Consider the following 13932-nt stretch of genomic DNA (forward strand, 5'->3'; position numbering starts at 1 on the left):
GGGGGGGGGGGCACTGCCCCCTGTTGCCCCCTCGTGAAGCCGACTCTGGGTATATCCATCTAGTTAATTATACCTACCTTAGGATTGTTACACATATGTAAGGTTTAATGCTATATCGTTAACTGGCAAATTATGTGACAATGCATTTCAGGCAATTTTACAGAGTAACAAGTAATGTAACGAGTATTGTAACTAACTACTTTCTCTAGGGAGTAATCAAGTAAAGTAATGGATTACTTTTTTCCTAAGTAATGTGTAATGTGTTATACATTACTTTTTTGAGTAACGACCCCCAACACTGGTCCTGAGCCCCTTACTGTTCATCCTGATGAAGTGGAGTACGAATCACATCATTAAGTACCCAGAGGACACAACAGTGGTGGGCCTGATCCAGAACAACCAGGAGAACACTTACAGAGAGGAGGTGAAGCTCTTTGCAAACTGGTGCAGGAACAACAACCTTGTACTGAACGTCGAGAAAACCAAGGAGATGGTGATTGACCTCAAGAGGAAACGGTCCATGCATACCCCAGTCCTCATCAACGGAACTGCTGTGGAGACTGTACAGAACACTAAGTTCCTGGGGGTTCATGTGGCCAAAAACCTGTCTGTCCCTGCACACCTCCTCTCTGGTGAAAAAGGCTCACCAGCATCTACATTTCCTGCAGAGGTTGAAGAGGGCTCATCTCAATCCATCCATCCATCCTCACCACCTTCTACAGGGACACCACTGAGAGTGTTTTGACCAGCTGCATCTCTCTCTGGCATGGGAACTCTAACACCTCAGACAGAAAGGCCCTGAGGAGGGTGGTGAGGACAGCATAAAGGACTATTGGGGTCACACTGCCACCTATAGAGGATCTGGCTCAAAAATGCCTACTGGCTAAAGCGACCGGCATCCTGAGAGACTCCATTCAACCCTGCAACAAACTGTTCTCCCTCTTGCCTTCAGGCAGGAGGTACAGCAGCCTGAGTAGCGGCACTGTCAGGTTCAGTAACAGCTTCTACCCGGCTGCTATCAGACTGCTCAACAAAATAATACACCGCTGATTGTGCTTTTGTGTCCACAGCCAGGCAGCTGGTATGCAAATGTGCAATGTTATTTATTTATATATGTGCAACACAACACAATCATATGTGTATGTATATATAGGCCTATTATTTGTAAAGCTCTCTTTTTATATACTGTTTTTGTTTTTTATTTATCTGTGTTTGTAACCGTACCATGCTCGTAAATTTGTTCTGCTTTGCATCACTGATGTTTTGCTGAATGACAATGAAGGGATCTTGAATCTTGAATCTTGAAATCAGGACTTAAATACAAACTTGACTGACAAGGGGGTGAGGTGCACGTGAAGACGGGGGGGCAGAGAAGCTCAGAGGCCGTTTACACGTACACGGTGATTTTGATAAACGGAGACATCTTCCTTCGTTTGTGCCCTTCGTTTACACGCAAACGGAGATTTCTCCTCTGAAAACGAGTCTTTTTAAAAACTCCGGCCAGAGTGGAGATTTTGGAAAACTCCGGTTGCGCGTTTGCATGTAAACTGAGATAAACAGAGATAAACGGAGTTATAGGCAGCCGACGTCACAGTATGCACCGGAACTTGCGCCTGTGTCAAAAGTGCGACCTATGTTGCTATGGTGACAATGGATACATGGAAGGCTTGAGCTTCTCGTTACACTGCCACTTACAGGTTTGGCATGCTCTTGTGTATATATACACGGTTAAGTGTAAACGAAGAATTTTTTGAAAATGGAGACGGTGAAATGTCCGTTTATGAAAATAGCCGGCAACGTGTAAACGGCCTCTCAGGGGAATGAGGTGATGAGACAGAGAGCTGATTGGGTGAGTTAAAACTGTGGAGCAGGTAGGGACTAATGAAGCTGATACAGGACAGGTGTGTAGCTGGCTGGGAGAAACTCAGGAGCAGGGAAAGACTAATGAGGGTAATACAGGACAGGTGTGTAGCTGGGTAAAGGAGGGAAAACAGCACAGTAACACAGGAAGGGAAGAACACAGCAAACTGAAACTCAAAAACCAAGAACACACAAGGTGTAAATAGGGCTACTGAGTCAAACCAGACAGGCAGAAATAGGGGGAGGAGGCAGTGGCAGAGGAAGAGGAGTTGGAGGAGGAGGAGTAAAGTAAAATAAAACATGAAACAGGAGAAAGGCCAAATTTTAACACTCTTGTGAGACAAGAGTGTGAGAAAAAACGTTGAGAGTGCTAGCAGGTGAAGTTCAGCAGCAGGGGAGCGTCATGAGGCGACGGACTCTAAAGTCACTGTGCTTTTTGGTATTTACTCTCCTCTGTTTGGGAACCCTGCTCACCACTCTCATCAGGTCCAAGGTTGACAACAAGTAAGTGTGAAGCTACCTTTCCCATCCACCTATAGAGCATATAACAGTGAGGACATTTTGTGTGCTGGATGTGTGTTAATAGGAGCGAAAGATCGAGAGGCAAAGCTTGGATTTGAGAGGACTGTAAGACCAGAGCAGAAAAAGATGCTGATATAATAAGGGACGATTTTGTCACTTTTGTCAAACACTTTGACAGTCTTTGTCCACCTTCACACATGTCACTCTTTGCCAGAGTGCACAAAGCTGTGAAAAAAAGTGTGTGAAATGACTTTTGATGTTGAGAAAAAGAGGCTGATTTGGCTCTTTTTGTCCAGACATGTGTGAATACATTTCATAAGGTGCCATGTGAGTCTATGCTTGAAATGTCAAGCTTGGAATGACATGCTTTGACAAGTGGATGTCATTCTGTTCAAAATGTTTGTTATTATTTAACTGGTTAAGCCAAAATGCTTTGTTTCAGTGCCAATATGGGCTCAGAGCCCATTGTATCATCAGTTTGATTTCCTGGCATCGACCTTTTACCCACCTGTCCTGTTTTGATGTTCTCTTTGGTCTCCTTAGCAATGTGGTGTCCCACAGACCGCCTCGCCACAAGAAAAGCCACCCTCCACCCATCGAACTCTGTAAACGCTGCAAGTAAGAGCAAACACCATCACTGCCTCTACCTAAATTAACAATTATTTATGCTTTCATCAGAGCAAGTCATGTCAACACTACAGAGATTATACACCTAACTATGTATTTGTTTGTGTGTTTGCATGTGTGTATCACAGGAAGGCCATTGAAAAAGTAAAAGAGATTTATCCTAAAACCTGGAAGAAGCAGGAGTACAATTACCAAAAATTCAGGTAATCCCCCTTGTATTTGCCAATATCCTTCTCCTCCTAAGATTTAACTTCCCATGCATAAAAATAAACCCAACGTGGCATATAGTTCCAGTCCCATGCTAAACTTTCTCAACAGAACCTGGAGGCCAATAGTCCTGATGGTGGAGTTACAATGCCAAAAAGTTTCTCAAAAGTTTAAAAACCCTTAAAAGATTCATAACAAATCACCTAAATGGCCTACAGCTTTGCAACTTTTAATAAAACAGAGGCCAAATTGCGAAGACACGTTTGTAAAATCCAAATAATGCAAATTCTGTTGTCCATGCCTCTGTTGTTATCAAAAAACTATAAAACTAATTAAACCTATCTTCCCCTGCACTTTTTGAACAATTCACATCAAACTTGCTACACAGTATCTTCAGGTAGTCCTACAAAAAGCTATGACCTAAATTTTAGAGTTATCAAAAACTGAGCCTACAGTGCATCAAAATGCATTAAACAGCCACTGCAAACTCTCACTACATAAAGCTGTTGTAAATAAATGTAAATATTTTGCTCTCAGGGTAGATGACGTGTGTTAATTTTCAGAACTGTACGTCAAAAACTGAATTTTTGACGGCATTTTTAATTCTGCCATCCCGAAGCCTATAGCAGTCAGTGGGGGGGAAAAGCATCTTTAAGCATCACTTTTCCACTTGTGGATTAATCAATCTTTGTGTAAAAAAAAAAACAAACAAAAAAAACAAAAAAACATTCCAGCTATATTCTCTGTTGTCTAGATGAAGTATGCACATTTTCAGAATTTTGTCTTTAACTAAATTTCTGACGTCAGTTTGAAATACACATATGGCTGTTATTGCTGCACCCCGGTGGTTGGCTGTATCATAGTGTGAAGTCACCTCCCAATTCTGCACAGGTGAGGGAGCTCAACTTGATAACAACTTGCCATTGCTACTGAAAGACTGTGAGTTCAAATTCCAGGTGGTGCAGATTAAACATGTTTTTGCTCTCTCAGACGTTTTGCTTTGTGGGCTGTAAACACGTAACGTAAGGTTCTACTGATCTGTCATTTCTCCTCCTCTTCTTCCTTTTCTTCTTCCCCAACCTCCCCTCCTTCTTTTTCAATTCCCTATCTGTGTAGCTCAGCGATTGTATGAACACAGTTTATCCATTGCGGTTTCCATATCCTAGTAGTTTTACTTTGGTGTGTTGTACAAATATGTTGCAGTTTCTTAGATCAGGCCAGATGATTCATAATAGTTCCTTTTTCTTTGTCATCTTCTTTATCTTTTTCTTTATACATATTGGAGTCTTTGAAAACTTCCCAGCTTCCATATAGCGGATACCAATTTTATGTGGCACCTACTGTTGACCTGCTTACCTTCCCTTAAAGATGCACAGCAGCTATATTTTTCTCATTTTATTGGGAATGTTATGAGGAAAATAAGCAAAAAAACAAAACAAAATAGGTAACTAGAATTACAAAAAACTGTATGCATGCACAGATGTGCTGTATCTCCAGTGTCTTCAGTTCATACAGGCAAGAATTGTCCATATGATGTATGATTTAAAAGGCAGATCAAATGAACTGTACATTAAGCCATGCTCAGGGGGGCACAATAATGAACAGCTGCCGCTGAGTCCATTTGCTTTCTGACATAAAATGAAAACTAAAAATGATAGTCTTTATTAATAATAAATTTACATGAGTCAGATGAGGACGTTGGCTCCTGCTGTATTTTGCTAATGATGAAACTCAGTCAGTGTCAATGCTCCTGACTGTCTTGTATGTTATTTAATAAATACCTTTGGGTTCCCCAGATTACAGCTGAGCTCTGAGTGCAATGGTTTTGACAAGGCCATCATTACTCAGGCCAACACTCCGGTGGGATCCAAGATTGTGTATGACGGGGAAAAGAGGAGATCCCTCAACGTGACATCATGGATTTTCAGCATCTTCGCAAAGGTATGTTTGACCCTCATGAATATTACCATCATTACCACCTGCTGCTTGTTTGGTGTCTTGATTGTTCCTGAAATGTTTCATCACTGAGATTATTTCACTGCTTTTGTCTGGCAAGTTCTGACAAGGGTCACGTGTCCACTCAGACATCCATCTGGTGGACAAACGGAGAATTACAATGAGGGATGGGGAAGTGAGAATGGGGCTGAGGGAAGGACCAAAGAGGCAGAATGGGAAAGGCAGGACTCTCAACTCTTTTCCAGGCGGAGATGAAATGAAGCCAATAAGGAGGTGCCAAAAATTTTAATTATTTTGTAAAACCTTTTCTGCTGGTGTTCATTCCAGGAGCATCCTTTTCAAAACAAAACACGGGACACGTGTGCTGTTGTTGGAAATGGAGGGATCCTGAGCGACAGCAGCTGTGGAAAGATGATCGATTCAGCTCAGTTTGTTGTCAGGTGAGAAAGGTGTCTCTTGTAGTGCACTGAAAGGCTGATGACAACCTTTAATATCATAATTAAATTCCCCTTGATTGAAAATTGCTTTTGACGATTTCTATATCTTGTTGTTGTTTGTTCAGGTGCAACTTACCTCCTTTGAAAAACGGCTATGAGGAAGATGTGGGCATCAAGACTGACCTTGTGACAGCAAACCCAACAATCCTCAAAAAGAAGTAAGCAAAAGAGATGAAGACCTTGTAATGTTTCTTTTGCCTTGTTACTTGACTTCTGTTTATTTTCAGGTATGGGTCTCTAAATGGGTATCGACGACCGTTTGTGGAGAGTCTGCGTACCTACGGCAACTCACTGCTGCTCCTTCCCGCCTTCTCCTTTGGCTTCTCCACTTCTGTGTGCCTACGGACTGCCTACACAACTTCGGACTTTGGAAGCCCCATACAGTCTGTCTTCTTCAACCCTGCTTACCTCCAGTGTCTAACCCGCTTCTGGCGCGCCCGACGCCTAAGAGAAGCACGGCTCAGCAGCGGACTAATGATGGTTAGCCTTGCACTGGAACTCTGTACCAACGTGCATCTGTACGGGTTCTGGCCCTTTAGCAATCACCCACATGGACACTATGCGCTGACTAACCACTACTATGATGACAAAAAAGCTAGTGGATTCCATTCAATGCCGGCTGAGTTTGACCTCTTGTTGCAGCTGCACAGTCAGGGGGTGCTCAGGCTTCATCTGGGAGACTGCAAATCAGGTGAAAAGTAGTTCCCAGTACAAGGGTCAGCTGACTGGACAAGAACAAATTGTTGTAGCCCATTCACTCATTTAGTCTTTCACATACTTTTGCATTAGAGGTCAACGGATTCATCGGTTTGGCCACGATGTGTTAGAATAAGCAAAAAGAAGCTTGATCAGTGGGTACAGCTCTAGAGAAAGCAGGTCTATGGGTGTTTCATTTCATTGGTGGGGACACCATTTCAGCAGGGTGTCTGGGGATCCTCCCACAGGAAACTTGATACTTCATTTCCAGCATCCTGGTGATGTTTTTATGCAACAATTTTTGGTGGAAATGTCTTTATTTATGTAAAATAAAACACAAAATTCAAGCACCATATTGACAATTGAAAATAAAATGGAATATAATGCAGTAAGGCTCTCAGGTATTCTGTGTTGCTCTCATATTTATTCTCCCACAGATCAACCTTTGTAACCGCTCACCAGGAAGACATCTTCTGACAACTTATAACGGCTATAACGTCACATGCAAAACTGTTTTGTTTTTTTTTCTCGATAGTCTTAGATCACTACAACAGTAAAGCGTTGGCGAAAAACAAATAGTAATCATTCTTTCTGCTGGTTTTGGGTGCATTGTTAAGTACTTTAATAACATTTAAAAAATTTAAAAATTAGATGATGTGCATACAGTCCAAATTACAGCAAGTTATCAAATGTCACTCTGGGCTCACTGTTAAACCGAACTGAATGCCATTTTAAATGTGATATCTAGTGTCCAAAGAATGTCTGTCAATTTTGGCTACATGTAAATGAAGATTTGTTGAGATATAGTTAATTAATTTAGCACATTCTTAAATATAGTGTGACAGACTTCTGAATAAACTAAAGGTTGCATGGTAGCAAATTTGTCAGAATTCTGTGTATGTGCAGAAAAAATTCAGGTCTTTTGAACATACTAGTGATTTATTATGATTTGTTTTGTTTGGAATGTGAAATGTCTAAACATTTAGATTAACTGTATTAAGCCACGCCCTCTAAGCAATCACTTTCCCTTTTCCCAAATGCAGAATCTTTATACTATTTAGTTTTGATGTGTACGCCCATTAAAAAACAAAGATGTAGTATACAAAGATGCATGTTGAATAAGTAAGAGTGGGTGTGGTGTGCATACATATGAATAAGTGTCTATACCTGACTACTATCTGTAAACTGACTGAGCTGTTGAGAAAAGTAAGGGTGTGGATATATGTTTATGTATGTATACTTTACTGTTGATTCTGCTGTTTTATGTAACACTCAGATCCTCCCCTTGTTATATGTTGTGTGCCTAGTTGGCACATGTGTGTTGTTTTATTTACTGAAAGAAAAATGAATAAAAAGTCAATCACAAAAAAAATAAAGTACACTTTGTAATCATTGAAAACTTGAAATGTGTACCTCAAACACTGTTTTTATTTTCCAGATTAATTATGAAACGTATTTAAGTAAAAGATCTGAATACTTCTTCAACAACTGTATGTTAACATTAGTTTATTGGAATATTAAATAGGCTTTCTCACACAGACACGTACACTCTGACCGAGAATGGTCAGATCAATATTACTGTGCAGTTGATTTGATCTGTTTTTGGGCACCTCCTCACTGGTGTAGAAGACAGTAGTAACAGGGTCCGGGATACAGGACACAGAGGCGACACTGACAATCTGGCAGCGAATGCATAGACATAATTAATAATTATGTGGAAACAGGTAGGCAGATGAGGTCTGCTGTGAAATGTTCTTAACACGCATTTTATAGTTCTGCGATGAATCGACGCTGTAGATATGGCGTGGGCTCCACGTCGTAGCCTACGCTGTAGCATATGCCGTAGCCCTAACTTGCACCTCCCCAGAATTGTAACAACGCGTCACAGTGACACAGACCTCCTGTCTGTCGCTGTATACTGACACCATTTCCCTCCAACCTGATCTCACAGAAATACGTGAAATGACCACGACCTCTCAACACTGCATTCCGTGGTGACAACACGTAATGGGTTAAAATTACGTGCCGGTACCACAGAAACAATGCCAATGTAAAGTCAATTAGGATCCTTTGTTGTGGTGGACACACGTATTCCCTGATTCAACAACGTCACGTCAGCGTTGTTTTCCTCAATGATATCTCTGTATACACATAAAAACACTAAAGTGTCCTTGATATTAAAATGGAAATTATATTCCTCTGTTATAATTTCCCCTCAATGATAATAATAAGAATAACATGATCGTTTGGCTGTACTAGATATTTGATATATTCAGTAGATTTACTTTTTTACAACCCTATTTGACAACTCTGCAGCCGGACGATCTACCATCCCAAAAACGCAGTTTCTAGAGTACTAGCTAAAATATCTGAAATTAACCAACATCCTTACTTTTTCTTAACATATTTCATCTAGGTGCAGTGTATTTACTAGTTCGGCTTTACTAGATATTTGAGTAGATATATCTTTTTACAACCCTATTTTACAACTCTACAAGCCCCCAAAAAATCTACTGTCACAAAAATACTGTTTCTAGAGTACTAGCTAAAATATCTGAAATTAACCAACATCCTTACTTTTTCTTAACACAGCTCATCTAGATGCAGTGTAATTATTAATTCGGCTTTACTAGATATTTGATATAGGTAGATATATCTTTTTACAACCCTATTTTATAGTCTCCATATACAGACTCTACATTCAGTGAATGTAGAGTCTGTAGGCAAACCCCGGAGATCTTGCCTCCGGAAGAAGAGCGGAAGAGCCCTGGTTTCCGGTTGTAGGCTGTTTGTAGTCCACGTGATATTGACCAATCATGTTTGAGCCGGCTGCAGTTGTTGCCAGGATAAACGGTCCATACGGTGAACTAACGAGGCGGAACATAATTGGCGTCACTGCAAACTCTGAATTCATTGCAATGGTTCAGCATATTTACTTATAAACGGAAGTCGGAAATGGAAATTCGCCTCCTCTGCCCAAATCAAACCGGAATGCCAAAAAATCGGGGGTCTGCCCCCAGAGGTTGTATCGCCGTCTGCCGGAAGTCAGATGCCGAATACAGCTGATGGGTTCCGTGAGTGCCCTATTTTACAACTCTACTTTGCAAGCTGGAAGAACTACCATCACAAAAACGTTGTTTCTAAAGTACTAACTAAAATATCTGAAATTAGCCAACTTATTTTTTCTCAATATAGTTCATCTAGGCGCAGTGTCATTACTAGTTCTGCTTTACTAGACATTTGATATATTCAGTAGATATATCTTTTTATGACCCTATTTAGAACCCTACTTTTGCAAATCAGAAGAACTACAACTATGTTGCTGATATGTATCAAGCTGCATGGCGCTGTCCTAGGGAATTGTAGTTTTTTAAAAATAGAAGTGTTTTTCCTAGATTTGGAAGTTGTAAATACTGAACTGAGAGTACACTGTGGACTTTAAGGGGATGGTGAACACATTTGTGTAATAATATTTTAAATATCTAATTTCTAAATGGGTGAAAATGAATTTTAACCATATTTTACCCATATCTGACAGCACCCCCAGTTGTTGACTGCACTCACATGATAGCTGAGGTCAAGAGCTCTCTATAACAGTTGGTCTCATGTCTGTACCCCCTTTAGTTGCTGAGTTATAAGCCTTCAAACCTTCAACCTGGTTGTTAGAAAATCAGGCATGTGATCATTCACTAGCCCCGTCGCAGCTGCCCAACCCTGTATGCCTGCCTGCTTGCCTGACTGTTCCTGACTGTCTCCTTGTGTGTTTACCTGTGCAATGCATGATCGTGTGTTGGCTTTGCTTTGTCCCTGTACCTAATGTTTACCTGCTCTGCTTAGTGTGTGTGTGTTGCCTGAATGACCATCTGCATGCAAGTCCAACTGTACTCTGTGTCACCTGACCGTGTAATGTCCTTGTATTGCCCCTAGATCTAGAGGTAACACTCTTTAATTTAGCCCTAACTGCATATGTAACTAGATGCATGAATGTCCTAAGCGTAGATGCATGAATGTCTAGTGCATGGATGTCCTTTTAAATACTTGCTGCTCATTTAGTTTTAAAAATTTCTTTATATATTTTGTTTTTGGCTTTAACATCTAGCCCAGGGACTGCAGCTGAAAACTAGCAACCTTGCTAATGCTGGCATACTTACAGTTTATGCATGTTTCACTGTCTATCACTGTTGATTAGTATGCATTGTCCCTGCTCAAATAAACTCAATAAAGTAAAGTAAAACATGAGGTCAAGGTTCAAAGGTCAGTATTTTAAAGCAGGAGCCATGTAGAATCTTCATACTGACATATGTTACTCTCCAGGTTGAGGCCTTTCAAATGATGTATTTGGTTTAGCTCTACGACAAAGTTTTGATTTTTTGATTTGTTGGACGCAAGCCATGCCAGGTGTAGTTTCAGAGAGCACTTTAAGGGCCCAGTGTATAAAATGTTTTTTTTTTTGTTTGCTTGTTTTTTCTTTTTTTACTGTAAATAGTTACTAAAATGAGTCATCCTCAGAGAATACAATACTACTAAAAAGTAAACCAATAATAACAATAATGAAATAAGCAAAAATAGTATTAAGATTATATTGGTGGTGTGGTGGTTAGCACTCTCGCCTCACAGCAAGAGGGTTGCCAGTTCGATCCCGGGCGTGGGAGCCCTTCTGTGCGGAGTTTGCATGTTCTCCCAGTGTCAGTGTGGGTTCTCTCCGGGCACTCCGGCTTCCTCCCACAGTCCAAAGACATGCAGATTGGGGATTAGGTTAATTGGTGACTCTAAATTGTCCATAGGTGTGAATGTGAGCGTGAATGGTTGTCTGTCTCTATGTGTCAGCCCTGCGATAGTTTGGCGACCTGTCCAGGGTGTACCCTGCCTCTCGCCTGATGTCAGCTGGGATAGGCTCCAGCCCCCCCGCGACCCTCAAGAGGATGAAGCGGTTAGAAGATGAATGAATGAATGAATGAATGAAATTTTAAAATCTATTTAGAGTGGAATGGTAGCCTAATAGATAACTTAGACACTATTTATTATTGCTTAGACACTATTTATTATTGTATTTACTTTTAGCATGCTCTACTTTTATCTGCTGTATATGTTTTAATTTATTTAATAACTGTGTGCCGTTACCTTCGTTAAATGTTGCTGTTGTCCCTGGTGTCCCTGGAGAAGAGGGAAAGATCGCCGGCCGCTAGACTAATCAATATATGCAAAATGCCATAGGCTTGTGCTAATAATGTTAGCATGTTGAATTTGTTTAAAAAAAAAAAAAAAAAACGTGTTAGTACAGGACAGTTATTTTGTCAGTTAACTTTGTGAGTTGTAATGGAGCCGAACTGTGTGCCGTTACCTTTGTTAAATGTTGCTGTTGTCCCTGGTTTTATATGAGAAGATGAAAAGATCACTAGTTGCTAGGCTAATTTATACAATGTAAAATGCCATTGGCTTGTGCTAATAATGTTAGCATTTTGTATTTGTGGGGAAAATGTGTCCGGATTAACACAAGTGTTTGTCTGTGAATGCTATGAGTTGTAGTGAAGCTGATTTGAGTACTTGTGTTTGAAATTGTCTCTATTAAGCCATATTTAATGTGTGTTTAATGTGTATTTTGAATCAATCAAACTTTACAGCACTTCACAGAAACCTCCACCGCCGACTAGTGTTTTGGAGGTGTAACTGCAGAGTGACACAGACACGCTACTGCAGAAGTAAAAATGCTCACAAGGGCATAAGCGATGTGCGTAGGCTATGTGTGTAGGATCTGCGCACAACCATAAATCCCCTTTTAGTCTGGGATAAAGACACTAAATGTCATTTCAGAGTGATCATTTTCAGGCTCAACATAATTTTCAGGCTCTTTTTGAATAATATCTGTCTACCACAAATCAAATTTCACAGATAACGTTTTTGCCCACAGTCAAAAAACTGATTTTGAGTTTTGTCCTGTCAATCTCACGTTCCATTTTGCTCTCTGTATCAAGACCTTGATACACTTGAACTTCTTTGCTTGGGGCTGCAACTCACTCCCAACCCATAGGGACCATGAAAGAATATGTAAAACAAAGAAACTTTGCTAGGGGATACCAGAATGGCACTCAAAGACATGCACATTTTACAAAAGGCACAAACACATGAATGCATGTATGTGTATGAACATAGACATTGTTTGCATAGACATAGATGGATGAAGAGGGTGGACAGTGTGGTATCCCTGATGAATACAACTGGTTTGAGCTCATAAAGGAGTATTTGTCTAGCTGTTAGCATTATTTCAACACCGGTAACCAACACTGCAGGTCTAAACAAATAAGCAAGAAAACTTCCTTTTAAATAGGAAAATCTTTCAGCTGCCAGGTAGGAGACAGTGTGTTCCAATCATAAGGTATGTGGATGTTTTGTTTTTGGACATGCTGCCAAACTGGAAAACCAGAAAGATGAGATGCTCATGGGTCAAGAAAAAGATCCTACCTAACAGGCCAATGCTTATACTACTATTTCACGAATGCAGTCTGCATTGGAAAATACATAAGATTTCAGGTTTCGCCACAAAGACTAGTGGTCACGGGTTCTAAGCAGTCTTTGAAAATTCTTCTGAGACGTGAGGGGGTGAATGTACTGCAACAGATGATAGCATAATACACTGACAATAGTCCAAAAAAACAAAAAACACTGAACCCACCAAGACTTGAATAATATCTGTCTACCACAAATCAAATTTCACTGATACCGTTTTTGCCAATGGTCAAAAAAATGATTTGGAATTTTTTTCCTGTCAATCTCATGTTCCATTTTGCTCTCACTTGTGGACAAGACCTTGATACACTTGAACTTCTTTGGTTGGGGCTGCAACTCACTCCCAACCCATAGGGAGCATCAAAGAATATACAGTCAGGTCCATAATTATTTGGACAATGATACAGTTGTCATCATTTTGGCTCTGTACACCACCACAATGGGTTTTAAATGAAACAATGAATACCTGCTTAAAGTGCAGACTCTCAGCTTTCATTTAAGGCTTTTTTCAAAAATGTAGTATGAACCGTGTAGGAATGACAACCATTTCTTCACACAGTCCCCCGACTTTAAGGGCTCATAAGTATTTGGACAAACTAACATAATCATCAATTAAACAGTCAGTTTTAATACTTGGTTGCAAATCCTTTACAGTCAATGACTGCCTGAAGTGTTGGACACATAGGCATCATCAGATGCTGGGTTTCTTCCCTGGTGATGCTCTGCCAGCCCTTTACTGCAGCCGTCTGCACTTCCTGCTTGTGTTTTGGGTGTTTTGCCCTCAGTTTTGGCTTCAGCAAGAGAAACGCATGCTCAGTTGGATTCAGGTCAGATGATCTGACTTGGCCATTGCAGAACATTCCACTTCTTTGCCTTAAAAATGTCTTTGGTTGCTTTTGCAATATGCTTCAGGTCAATGTCCAACTGCACTGTGAAGCATCGTCCAATGAGTTTTGAAGCATTTAATTGAATCTGAGCAGATAATGTAGCCCCAAACACTTCAGCTTTCATCCTCATCAAACCCATTGTGGTGGTGTACAGAGCCAAAATGATGACAACTGTA

At 40.5% G+C, this 13932-nt stretch overlaps 1 protein-coding gene across 1 annotated transcript; it reads left to right on the plus strand.

The window, feature by feature from the left end:
- The first annotated feature begins 1910 nt into the window (after positions 1-1910).
- LOC117268182 (alpha-2,8-sialyltransferase 8F-like) lies at positions 1911-7736 on the plus strand. The gene is made up of 7 exons (XM_033644403.2): positions 1911-2364; positions 2926-3000; positions 3138-3212; positions 5013-5157; positions 5500-5612; positions 5735-5827; positions 5897-7736. Exons 1-7 carry the CDS (start codon positions 2264-2266, stop codon positions 6369-6371), a joined length of 1077 nt encoding a protein of 358 aa, XP_033500294.1. The 5' UTR covers positions 1911-2263; the 3' UTR covers positions 6372-7736.
- Positions 7737-13932: the final 6196 nt, after the last annotated feature.

This window comes from Epinephelus lanceolatus, chromosome 18 (assembly GCF_041903045.1).
Source record: "Epinephelus lanceolatus isolate andai-2023 chromosome 18, ASM4190304v1, whole genome shotgun sequence".
In the NCBI taxonomy this organism is placed as follows: Eukaryota; Metazoa; Chordata; class Actinopteri; order Perciformes; family Serranidae; genus Epinephelus; species Epinephelus lanceolatus.

Coding starts and splice junctions, on each gene's coding strand:
- LOC117268182 (XM_033644403.2), top strand. CDS start 2,264: ATGAGGCGACGGACTCTAAAGTCACTGTGCTTTTTGGTATTTACTCTC. Junction 5,158..5,499: donor TTTTCAGCATCTTCGCAAAG/GTATGTTTGACC, acceptor TGTTCATTCCAG/GAGCATCCTTTTCAAAACAA. Junction 5,613..5,734: donor TCAGCTCAGTTTGTTGTCAG/GTGAGAAAGGTG, acceptor TTGTTTGTTCAG/GTGCAACTTACCTCCTTTGA.